This window comes from Schistocerca nitens, chromosome 12 (genome assembly GCF_023898315.1).
Source record: "Schistocerca nitens isolate TAMUIC-IGC-003100 chromosome 12, iqSchNite1.1, whole genome shotgun sequence".
Lineage (NCBI taxonomy): Eukaryota > Metazoa > Arthropoda > Insecta > Orthoptera > Acrididae > Schistocerca > Schistocerca nitens.
In genome coordinates, this window is record NC_064625.1 from 105,676,551 (window position 1) to 105,689,227 (window position 12,677).

General features: G+C 37.6%; 1 protein-coding gene across 1 annotated transcript in view; it reads right to left on the minus strand.

Annotated features, from left to right (window-relative positions):
- LOC126215067 (protein timeless homolog) overlaps positions 1-12,677 on the minus strand; it is a 506,610-nt gene that overhangs the window by 44,748 nt on the left and 449,185 nt on the right. The window contains exons 17-18 of the mRNA XM_049941715.1: positions 7,798-7,888; positions 389-587 (exon numbers count right to left, since the gene is read on the minus strand). Coding sequence (XP_049797672.1) covers positions 389-587; positions 7,798-7,888 — 290 coding nt within the window. The remainder of the gene's footprint in view (positions 1-388; positions 588-7,797; positions 7,889-12,677) is intronic.

The following is a 12,677-nucleotide window of genomic DNA, read 5'->3' on the forward strand; positions in this document are numbered from 1 at the left end:
GACAAAAGGTGTACTCCAAAGTGGATTTTTGTGGGATGGCCTGGGAAATCTGCCAGTGAAAATAAATATCCTATTGTATTTTCAATCATTGATATGAAAATATGTACACTAGTTCCAGTACATTTGGATAACCCTACGTCATGTCCTATAAAATTACAAAGTAACAAAAAGACTAAGCAGTACTTACCTCCTGTAGGCAAAATTCTGGTACTATCAAGAGACAAATTTAAAATTAAAAAAAATAATAATAAAATAAAAAACTGAAACGAAATAAATTATTCCTAGTTTTCACAACTGGCATTTCCCTCCTCAAACTGAAAAGGAGGATAGGGTGAGGAAAGTTACAAAGTAGAGAAAGACCCCAGGACGGAGAGGCAGTGCCTCTTACCTTGTGTGCAGGCAGGCTGGAGTCCAGCACTCTCTGGAAGATGCGGAAGAGCGACACCTGAAAGAGGAGCACGTACATCTTGCAGTCCCAGCCTATGCGGTGCAGGATTTTGAGAGCGCTGTGGTTCACTGTCGGAGTGTTCCGGTCAAACTCTGACAGCACTATTGTGCACGATTGCACCACATTTGGATGTGCAAACCTGCAAGACATTAACGGATAAGAGATGAAGAGAGCTGGCAATTTTAAACATCTCTGCAAAATAAAATGTTTGGAGGTAAAAACAGATTCAAAAGCAGTTGCAATTTTAGATTTTATACCATAAATTTCCATCTTTATTTTAAAAGGTTCCCTGCAACATACAGCAATGAATGCTGAACATTCAACTGTGTATATGTGAAGAATTTTTGAACCTTGATATGAAAGCATTTAGCTATATCAATACAATAGGAACTAATGAGCTGACCACTACCAACATATAAAGAAGGATCCAATGACTAAGTTCGTGTGTAATATGCTTTTTGATTCCAGTCTCTGATCACAAATGAATTCTTTAGACGATTACTGGTTTCAGTCTGTAATGATCATCTTCAGATCTTTTTTACACCATGTCCTAAAGTGAAATGGTGTAAAAAAGATCTGAAGATGGTCATTACAGACTAAAACCGGTAATCGTCTAAAGAACTCATTTGTGATCAGAGACTGGAATAAAAAAGCATTTTACAGTATTGGATCACTGTTTGTACATGCGATTATGTCGCAGTTGGTAAGTTCGTGTGTGATTTGCAAAATATATATAATTGGCAGTTTATCAGTTTATTAATTTAATTTTAAATGAGAAATATATAATTTTCCATATTTGGACACTGTTACTACTTCAGCAATTGCTCAGTCATGAAGTTCAGCATGTTTTATGCAAAAAGTCATATTGTTTAGGAAAACTAAATTGTTTAAGAATAAAAACTGCTAACACAGAAATGTGTTAGAGCTCATTATAGTAGGATGCAGATTAAAGAAACCCAGAATGTGACTAATGTAACAAGCACAGGTTTTTGACTGATCAAGGTGAATTTAAAAAAGGGTATAGCAACCATTGATTTTAAACACAAAAGGTGAATAATTTGTTGTATGAATAACTTTGTAAAACAATATGATGTAATGAAGTTAATTGTGACTGATATTACAACATTGCAATGTATTGTACTGATTCTTTGAACTGATTCTTACATAACAACACACTATATAACACATTTTATAGCACCATGTGGAAGAGGTCGCTTCATCAACTCCAAAAAATTGGACAAATGCATCCTGCAATTGAGGTACGTACCAAATAAAATTGCAATTCGGTAATTTAACATTGCTGTCACCATTGCTGACTTGGTGCTGTCATAAGGATAACACTCCACAAAAAATGTACCAGCTTATCTTATTCCTGTCAAATTACAATTTTTGGATAAATTAAATGGGGCACAAATGTTAAGACCACAAAAATGTATTTTTCACATGGCAATTAGAAACTTTCATCAGCAATTATTTATAATAACTGATAATGAATACATCTTTCATTCTTCAAGATACATTCACAGTATCACCGAAAACATGATCAGTAATGGGAGTAAAATTTGGGATAAGATTTGCTGATGACACGACATTCTCAGTGGATGTGATGATGAATTACAGGGCCTGTTGAATCGAATGAACAGTTGAATGACTACAGAATATGGACTGTAAGTAAATCAAACAATGACAAAAAATAACGAAGAGTAGCAAAAATGAGATGAGTGAGAAACTTAATACTAAATTTGGTGACCAAGAAGGACATGGGGGCAAAATAACACACAGCAGATGAAGCAAAGAAGACATAAAAAGGGACTAACACAAGACGAACAGGGCATTCCTGGCCAAATGAATTCCACTAGTATCAAACATTGGTCTCAATTTGAGGAAGAAATTTCTCAGAATGAAAATTTGGAGCACAGCATTATACGGTAGTGAAACATGGCCTGTGGAAAAACCGGAAGGAAGGGAACTGAACTGTTTTGAGATGTGGTGCCATAGCTTGATGTTGAAAATTACATGGATTGATAAGGTAAGGAATGAGGAGGTTCTTTGCACAATCTGTAAGGTAAGGAATGTATGGAGAACACTGACAGGATGAAGGAATAGGATGAAAGGAGACATGTTAAAACATCAGGGAATAACAAGGAAAAGTCAGCGACAAGTACCCTAATCACAGAGATTTGAATATATCCCACAAATAACTGCAGACTTTGGGTGTAAATACCACTCTGTGATAAACAAGCTGGCATTAGAGAGGCATTTGTGGCAGGTCACACTGAACCTCTCAAATGGCTGATGACTAAATAATAATAATAATAATAATAATAATAAACCCCGTGGAGGCCCGGGAAAAGAATAGGCCTCTGGTATGTTCTGCCAGTTGTAAAAGGCGACAAAAAGAACGAACCACTAATAGGGCTAACACCACTTTTAGAGTGATTAGTTGGTTCAGGACAGAACTAATGAAGCCTCGGACAAGCGCTGTCATGGTCGGGGACGACGCTTGAACCCTATGCCCGTCCACAATGGTAACGACACTGCTAGCCACACGGAAAATGATTTAAATCCAAATAGAGGTGTTTTGCAGGATATGCTTCCTGCAACCACTCTAGAAGAAAAACAAAGACAGAGGATGAGATGGTCAGATGAAGTTAATCGACACCTCATGGTCTGTTATTACCAAGCAACAAACTTAGGAACCAACACAACTGGATACAGATCACAAGTATACACAAAATTTATTACCAGATACCGAGAATTAAAATTTTTAACAGAACAACGACTAGCTGATCAGATCCGTGTTATAATAAAAAATAACAGGATACCCCAGTCAGAATTAGAAAACATCAAACAACAAGTACAACAAATACTGGAAGAAAATAATGTGCAATCAGAAGAAGAGGAAAATACAGTAATGGACTCAAAACATCCCAGAACAAACAAACAAAGAACAACACGCATCAATTAAACAATCAGAGGAAAACGAAATCTTAAGACGGCCACCAGAACAAGCACAAATAGAACATGAAGTGACACACATGTTAGATATAGAAGAAAAATTTCAACAAACATATATAGAATACAAAGACACAAATACAGACATTAGACCATTCTTGCATAGACCACCAAATAACCCACAAGTCGAAACAACAATAACAACTATCAACACAATCATACACAACAAAATAAATGAAAATACAACTATGGAAGTGTTACAACTACTGGTTTATATAGGAGCACTCACTACACTAAATATACACACTAGGCAGAGATCAGAACCAACCAACACACAGAAGAAACCCACAAAACCAGCATGGCAACACAGGCTACAAATCAGAATAGAAAAACTGAGAAAAGACATCAGACAGCTAACACAATTTATAAGAAATGAACTATCAGACAAAAAACAAAAAAGGTTCAGTAAATTCTCACAACAAGAAGCGATAGAGCAATTAGATGAAAAGAAGCAGAAATTACAAGCATTGGGCAAACGACTTAGAAGACACAAAAAAAGTGAAAATAGAAGGAAACAAAACCAAACATTCAACACAAACCAAAAGAAATTTTATCACACAATAGATAACATACACATTAAAATAGACAATCCACCAAACATAACAGACATGGAACACTCCTGGAGCAACATATGGTCAAACCCGGTACAACATAACAGGCATGCATGGTGGATACAAGCATAAACTGACACATACAAGATTTAATTCTACGCACAATTGGAAAGCCCCTGGAGACGAGAAAATCGCAAATTTCTGGCTAAAGAAGTTCACCTCAACACATTCACATCTAACCAAATTATTTAAGTTACATTGCAGACCCATACACATTCCCTGATACACTTACACATGGAATAACTTATCTGAAACCTAAAGATCAAGCAGACACAGCAAAATATCACCCCATAACATGCCTACCAACAATATACAAAATATTAACTTCAGTCTTTACACAGAAATTAATGACACATACAACACAGAACAAAATTATAAATGAAGAACAAAAAGGCTGTTGCAAAGGAGCACGAGGATGTAAAGAGCAACTGATAATAGATGCAGCAGTGACATATCAAGCTAAAACTAAACAAAGGTCGCTACACTACGCATACATTGATTACCAAAAAGCTTTTGATAGTGTACCCCACTCATGGTTACTACAAATATTGGAAATATACAAAGTAGATCCTAAATTGATACAGTTCCTAAACATAGTAATGAAAAATTGGAAAACCACACTTAATATCAAAACAAATTCAAATAATATCACATCACAGCTAATACAGATTAAGCGTGGAATATACCAAGGAGACTCATTAAGTCCTTTCTGGTTCTGCCTTGCTCTGAACCCACTATCCAACATGCTAAATAATACAAATTATGGATACAATATTACTGGAACATACCAACACAAAATCACACATTTACTATACATGGATGATCTAAAACTACTGGCAGCAACAAATCAACAACTCAACCAATTACTAAAGATAATAGAAGTATTCAGCAATGATGGCTTTTGGAACAGATAAATGTAAGAAATATAGCATAGTCAAGGGAAAACACACTAAACAAGAAGATTACGTATTGGATAACCACAGCAACTGCATAGAAGCGATGGAAAAAACAGATGCCTATAAATATCTAGGATACAGACAAAAAATAGGAATAGATAATACAAATATTAAAGAAGAACTAAAAGAAAAATATAGACAGAGACTAATAAAAATACTGAAAACAGAATTGCCAGCAAGAAACAAGACAAAAGCTATAAATACTTATGCTATACCAATAAAACTGACCTACTCATTTGGAGTAGTGAAATGGAGTAACACAGACCTCGAAGCACTCAATACACTTACACGATCACAATGCCACAAATATAGAATACATCACATACATTCAGCAATAGAAAGATTCACATTAAGCAGAAAGGGGATTTATCGACATAAAAAACATACATTACGGACAGGTAGACAATTTAAGAAAATTCTTTATAGAACGAGCAGAAACTAGCAAGATACACAAAGCAATCACTCATATAAATACATCGGCTACACCATTGCAATTTCATAACCACTTCTACAACCCTTAAGATCACATAACATCAACAGATACGAGGAAAGTAAATTGGAAAAAGAAAACACTACATGGCAAGCACCCGTATCATCTAACACAGCCACACATCGATCAAGACGCATCCAACACATGGCTAAGAAAAGGCAATATATAAAGTGAGACAGAAGGATTCATGATTGCAATACAGGATCAAACAATAAACACCAGATATTACAGCAAGCATTTTATTTAAGATCCCAATACCACAACAGACAAATGCAGACTTTGCAAACAACAAATAGAAACAGTAGATCACATCCCAAGAGGATGTACAATAATAGTAAATACAGAATACCCCAGAAGACATGACAATGTAGCAAAAATAATACATCAACAGCTTGCCTTACAACATAAACTTATAAAACAACATGTTCCCACATACAAGTATGCACCACAAAATGTACTGGAGAACGACGAATACAAATTATACTGGAACAGAACCATTATAACAGATAAAACAACACCACATAACAAACCTGACATCATACTCACCAATAAAGAGAAGAAATTAACACAACTAATCGAAATATCCATACCCAATACAACAAATATACAAAAGAAAACAGGAGAAAAAATTGAAAAATACATCCAACTGGCTGAGGAAGTCAAGGACATGTGGCATCAGGATAAAGTTGACATCATACCAATTATACTATCAACTACAGGAGTCATACCACACTATAACCACCAGTACGTCAACACAATACAGCTGCATCCAAACGTATATATACAACTACAGAAATCTGTAATTATTGATACATGTTCAATTACCCAAAAGTTGCTAAATGCAATGTAACATATACCGTACAGTTAAAAGGAAGTCACGCTTGATCAAGCTCCGCGTCACTTTCCATTTTTAACCAGACATAACGTCAGAGACAGGAAAGAGAAATAATAATAACAAAAATAATGTAAGTGTGTGACCTGATAGTTGTTTTTACTGTGTGAACGTATTAGCAGCAACATTTGAAGGAAAGAGAGAAGAAATAAAATTAAGAAAGAAATGACACACTTTACAGCCAAGATAACATGCTGCTTCTTCCATACTGAGGAATTCTCAACAGAGTCGCACTCTTTTCTTGTACTTCCAATAACAAACATAAATGTGTTGCTAAGACTTCACACTTTTCGAAATCTGAGAAATACTGCATCTACCCAACTGCTTTGATCCATGGATTTCAATATGGCATGTGAGAAAAGCTTGAGTTGAGTTATGGATGTTTTTGGAATCTATGGTGGTTGGCATGCAGGTCATTTTGCTCAAGATACCACATTATATTTGAACTCAGGATATGTTCTAAGACTCTTACAACAAATGGGTCAAGGCTATTGGACTGCTACCCTTTTTGATACAGGGTGTGACCTGCAGTTTTTGTCCAACTAGTGGTGACGGTTTTTTTAGTTTGAAGGAGCTATAGTATATCAGGGTTTAAAGAGGTGCTAACTCAGCTGCAAATGTAGTATAGAATATAATAGGGCTTCCAACAGCTTTGTTCTATTTTAGTGATTTCAGCTGTTTCTCGACACCAATGACACTATCGTCAATATCACTCCTTTTTGCATTGGTAAGAAAATTAAAAAGGTGCAATACTCCTTTTTTTGTAAAGGAACACTTGAAAATGGACTTCAGTGTTACTGCTTTTGCATTGCTACCCACAATATCAGTTCCCGTCTCATCCATGAATGTGTGTACACTAACTTTGGCACCACTAATAGGCTTTACACATGACCAGAATATCTTTGGGTTTTGTGTAAGATCTTCTGGCTGTATTCTGCTACAACAGTGACTGAAGGCTTCATGCATTGCTCTCTTGATGACTAAATGCATTTCATTCAGCATCTCTCTATCTATCTATAGACCAATTTTATTTTATGCCAATTGTGCAGTAGTCTCTGTTTCATTAGGAGTTTCTTTACAGTGACTGTATACCATGGAGGGTCGTTTCCATCATAAAATTGATTAATTGGACATGCATCTATTTAAGGTGGCCTACAATTCTTTTAAACCAGAGCCACAGCACTTCTACAGGATCCCCTCCAGAGCTACATGTTTGAGTTACTTTTTGAAATTGTCACTACTGTCTCTTTTATCTAGTTTGCTGAACATATAAATCCTTGTTTTACTTGCTCTTCACACTTTGATAATCAATGCAGCCACAACTGGCTCATGGTCACTGATGCCCTAAAAGCAACTATTTCTTCCAGCACAAAAACTCTACTCACCTTTTCATGAAGTCCACGAACTGAAATGACTGCTCTGATATAGCTGTGCTGCCCTCGTCTTCTGCATCTTCTTCCTCATCATCTTCTTCATCTAAAATCACAATAACAGTAGGAATACAGAAACTGCAGTACTACATAGAACCAAGACACACTGTGAAAGGTTTGCCATTAACAAAAAATATACATACATAAAAATATTTCCATATGTTTGTGAAAATGGAATTTCGTTATTTGCAGTATCCATCTACCTATAGAAATGTCAGTGTTCCTATTGTTTTGGATCATATGGAAAACACAAGAATGTCTAGTACAGTCTATATGAACCGTCGTTACCTAATAGAATACCTCTGACTTCCATACTACATGGCAATAGAATGTTTGCAGCAGCTTTTTCATACGTTCAATTACAGTATGTTTATTGCGGCATTCGATGGTATGGAGGAGGGGGTATATTACTTCAAACCGCACATAAGAAGACACTGAAAAGTTATCTAGAATGAAGTACTACCTGAAAAAAGCCGCAGAAAATACACAGTCACGCCTCAATAATATTTAAAAATGATGTAAGAATTGACAGCTAGCTTGAGGTGTTCACTAATTTAAAATTGTGAACTCTACAAAATGCAAAAATCTTTGGTATCCTATGGCTATAATATGAATGAGTCAGAACTGGAATCGTTCAACTTGTACAAATACCTGATGTAACTAACAGTCTGTGGGTGTATTAAATGAAATGATTAGATAGGCTCAGCCATAGGTAAAGAGGGCAACAGGCTTTGCTTCACTGGTAAAATTCAATCAGTCTACAAAGGACACAATCCTGAAACCCATCCTAAAATATTGCTTAGAAGCATGACTGACCTAGGAAGTCCATTTGCTATGTGGCAGCACCGCTTCTTTTCCTAAATGTCCTGCTTTCCTGAAACTTTTCTTGGGAACATTTTTCTGTGGTTCCATTTGGCTAAAATATTTTGTGCTACCGGATGTTTCATTTGTAATTTACTGTGCAAGTATATATGGTACTAAGTGCTAGTTGCTCCACAACTATTATTTATTTACTGTTAATGTTTTGGTAATATGAATTCATGATGTATTTTTGATTGGTTTTAATAGTAAGAATTGCCATTTCCATTGCAGTAATCAGTCTGAAGACGTTATAGTGGATACGTGAGAATTTTAAATCTATGCAATCACCAATTTTTTTCAATCTAGGTTCTGGATTAGTCATTGCCTAGTGTTACTGGCTAAGAAGTAATCATGCATACTGGTACAAACACAAACAAAGCAACGAGTTTACAGTCATCAAATAAATTAACTGTTGGTGCAAATATACAAAAATATACCAACATAATCACACATAAACACAAAAAAATGTAAACTCTACCCATGGATTAGATCTTAGGTCTGTTCCTATTGGCCAACTGTTGCCCACGGGGGAGTATGATGTGTGATCTATGATTATTATCAGTACATCGCCAGTCCTTCCAGCTGTTGTTGTCAGCAGAGAATCCTGGTGATGACCCTGCTTCTTTATTCAAGCAGCTTCTCATTTTGCCTCACGAGGGCTGAGTGTACCTTGTACCAGACCTTCGTACTTTCCGAAAAAAATTGGAGGAGATACGGGGAATCAAACCCAGGTCCTTCCGCAACAAAGACAGTGATGCTAACCATTCAGCTACAGAGGCGTTCGATCATAAAATATTACAATGAAGTACTGGCAATTTAACAATAATGGACAGGGCAGTCAGTTACACCTGGCAGTATCAAGGAGTGGACAGTGAATGAAGTATGTTGGTTCACTCAGTAGCCACTGAGGAAGGTTCTTGTGCTGCTCCTTGATCTCCAGTATTTGAAGCAATGAGACTTTCTGATCACTGCACCCAAAGTACAGTATTTCTATGCCTGCTATATCTATATCGACATCTGCACTGCAGATGTTTATCAACCACATGAACAGTGTCCATTCCAACATTAAATTTACTGTTGAGTTGGAGAGGGATGGCAACCTTCTGTTCTTGGATGTTTTAGTCGAGTGAAAGGCTGGAGGCTGGCTCAGACATTCAACGTACAGGAAATCTACGCTCGCAGACCGGTACTTGAACATCAACAGTTTTCACCACCCTGTAGACAAGATAGTGGTCCTAAACCTGTTAGTACACAGGCCAAAGATTGACGATAACCGTCTAAAGCCTGCATTTGAACACTTGAACCATGTGTTCTGAGAAAATGGTTACAACAAGAGAGAAATTGCTAAAACTTGCAACTCTGCTGATGAAACTTTTTACACCTGGGATCCACAGTCATGTAGAACTTTATAAAACACATCATATTTATGCCAGTGACTGTAACACTTTCTTTATTTCACAATTCCAATTTCGACCTTAGGCCATTATCAAGTGAAGATGCTACGGCTATAAGGCCACGTCAACCTAAAATGAGCTGACACATTTATATGTCGCTGTCATTACTATTAAATACATTGGTGACGCAGTTACATAGTGCGAGCACACATATCCATATGTCATACAACAACAAAGTCTGCAGACACTCATGTTCGTTGGCCCATCACTAGTCATATATGCACTAAACTGCAGCGGCAGATTACTGTGAAAGATGCCTTGTGTATTACTGGAAGAGGCCGAGCCAGCTCCACTCCTTCCATACTCTGCAGCAACTACTAGCAGGATAGGATGTGTCCTCGAGAGATGTGGGCTGAGACAGTGCTCTGGTCTATCTCCAAGATAAGAGATACATTACGCTCTGTTAAACATGACGTAGGTTTTCCAGTTCCTGATATATATGATGTCCCCTGTCGATGCCATGGCATTTACATAGGTCAAACCATTCTCACTGCTGCCAAGAGGTGTGCAGAGCACTCGCAACGTATCAAACAAAGGGAACTTGAGAAGCCGACTGTGCCAGAACACTGCCTAGAAAACGGACATATAATACAATTTGGAAAGATGACAGTTTTGGCTCAAACATCTTTGTACTGGGATTCTATTATCAAAAAAGCAGCTGAAATGACTACAAACAGCAACAACTTTAAATAGACAATGGGTACGCACTTAGTAGGGCATGGTGGCGGGCTTTGAACATGTTACTGGTAGGTTCGATCAACATGCATTATGGAAATGCTCCATGAACTCAAAAATTGGAATCCCCCAAAGGAAAGAAGTCTTCCCACAAAACATGATTGACAAAGTTTAGAGACAGGCATTTGGAACAGACTGCTGAACTATCCTACTGTCACGAACATACAGGGTGAGCACAAAGTGTTGCCCTGATTATAAAAATTTATAACAGAGTAACCGTTTGACATAATAAGTTACATTTTATGCTGTTTCATAGGTTAGTGGTACTAGTTTTTTTTTTATTTTTATTTTTTTTAAGACCACTTACGTTAGTCTCTTGATAGCTTGGAAAATGTCGAGGCGATATCCCAGTTCCCGCCAGGTGTTTCGTAACATGTGTTCTGTCACAGTACCCACTGCAGCTTGTATCCTAGCCTTCAGTTTGTCAACATCAGCAACTGAATGACAAAGACTCTGTCCTTGATATAGCCCCAGAAAAAAAAGTCAAGGGCCGTAATGTCTGGAGAGCGGGGTGGCCAGGGTGTTGGACCGTTCCTTCTAATCCACTGATTCGGACATTACACCCCTCTCCAGACATTACGTCCCTTGACTTTTTTTCTGGCACTATATCAAGGACAGAGTCTTCGTCACATCAGTCGCTGATGTCACGAACTGAAGGCTAGGATACAAGCTGATGTAGGTACTGTGACGAAACACCTGGCAGGAACTGGAATACCGCATTGACATTCTCCGAGCTACCAAGGGAGCACACGTTGAGGTTCATTAAAGTAAGTGGTCTTTAAAAGAAATTAGTAACACTAACCTATGTAATGGCATTAAATGTAAATTATTATGTCAAACGGTTATTCTGTAATAAATTGTTATAATCAGGGCAAGACTTTGTGCTCACCCTGTACATCTGGTGTAAGGACCGTGAAGACCAGGTAAGATCAATTAGGACTCATACAGAGGTGCATAGACAGTCATTTTCCCCCTTGCTCCATTTTCGATGGTGGAAGAGAGGAAAATAGCACAAGTTACCCTCTGCCATTCCCTGATGTCATAGTATATATGTAGATGTCCTCAGAGTCTTTCACGGTGGTATGCTTTGATAAAACCTTCTCAGTTTACAAGCCACATCATTTCGAATAAAACACTAGATATTTCGGTAGCTATCTCCACCATCATCATCATCAGGAGTTAAAATCGCTGACTGCCGGGACTGGCACAGTATTCTGCATACACCGAGGTAATGGCGGCGTCTGGAAATTTTCAGAGAGGGACGGAGTGGTGCATGCTGGAGGGTAGTTGGGCAGCTCAGCGGTGCCATCTCACTGTGCGACAGAGTGACATCATGTCACGTGAAGTGCCACGTTTGAAACTGCTGCTCACGTGTCCGTAGAAGCATCAAGCTTAAATCTTTATAATCAGGGCAACACTTTCTGCTCACCCTGTATGTTCGTGACAGTAGGATAGTTCAGCAATCTGTTCCAAATGCCTGTCTCTAAACTTTGTCAATCATGTTTTGTGGGAAGACTTCTTTCCTTTGGGGGATTCCAATTTGAGTTCATGGAGCATTTCCATAATGCATGTTGATCGAACCTACCAGTAACAAATATAGCAGCACGTCTCTGCATTGCTTCAGTGTCTCCTTTTAATGTGATCTGGTGGGGATCCCAAATATTTAAGTAGTATTGAAAATGAGACAAAGTTTCTGAGCACAGCCTTCTTTATAGATGAGCTCCACTTTCCCATAATTCTCTCCATAAATTAAAGTGTACCATTCGCCTTTCCTGCAATTGATAT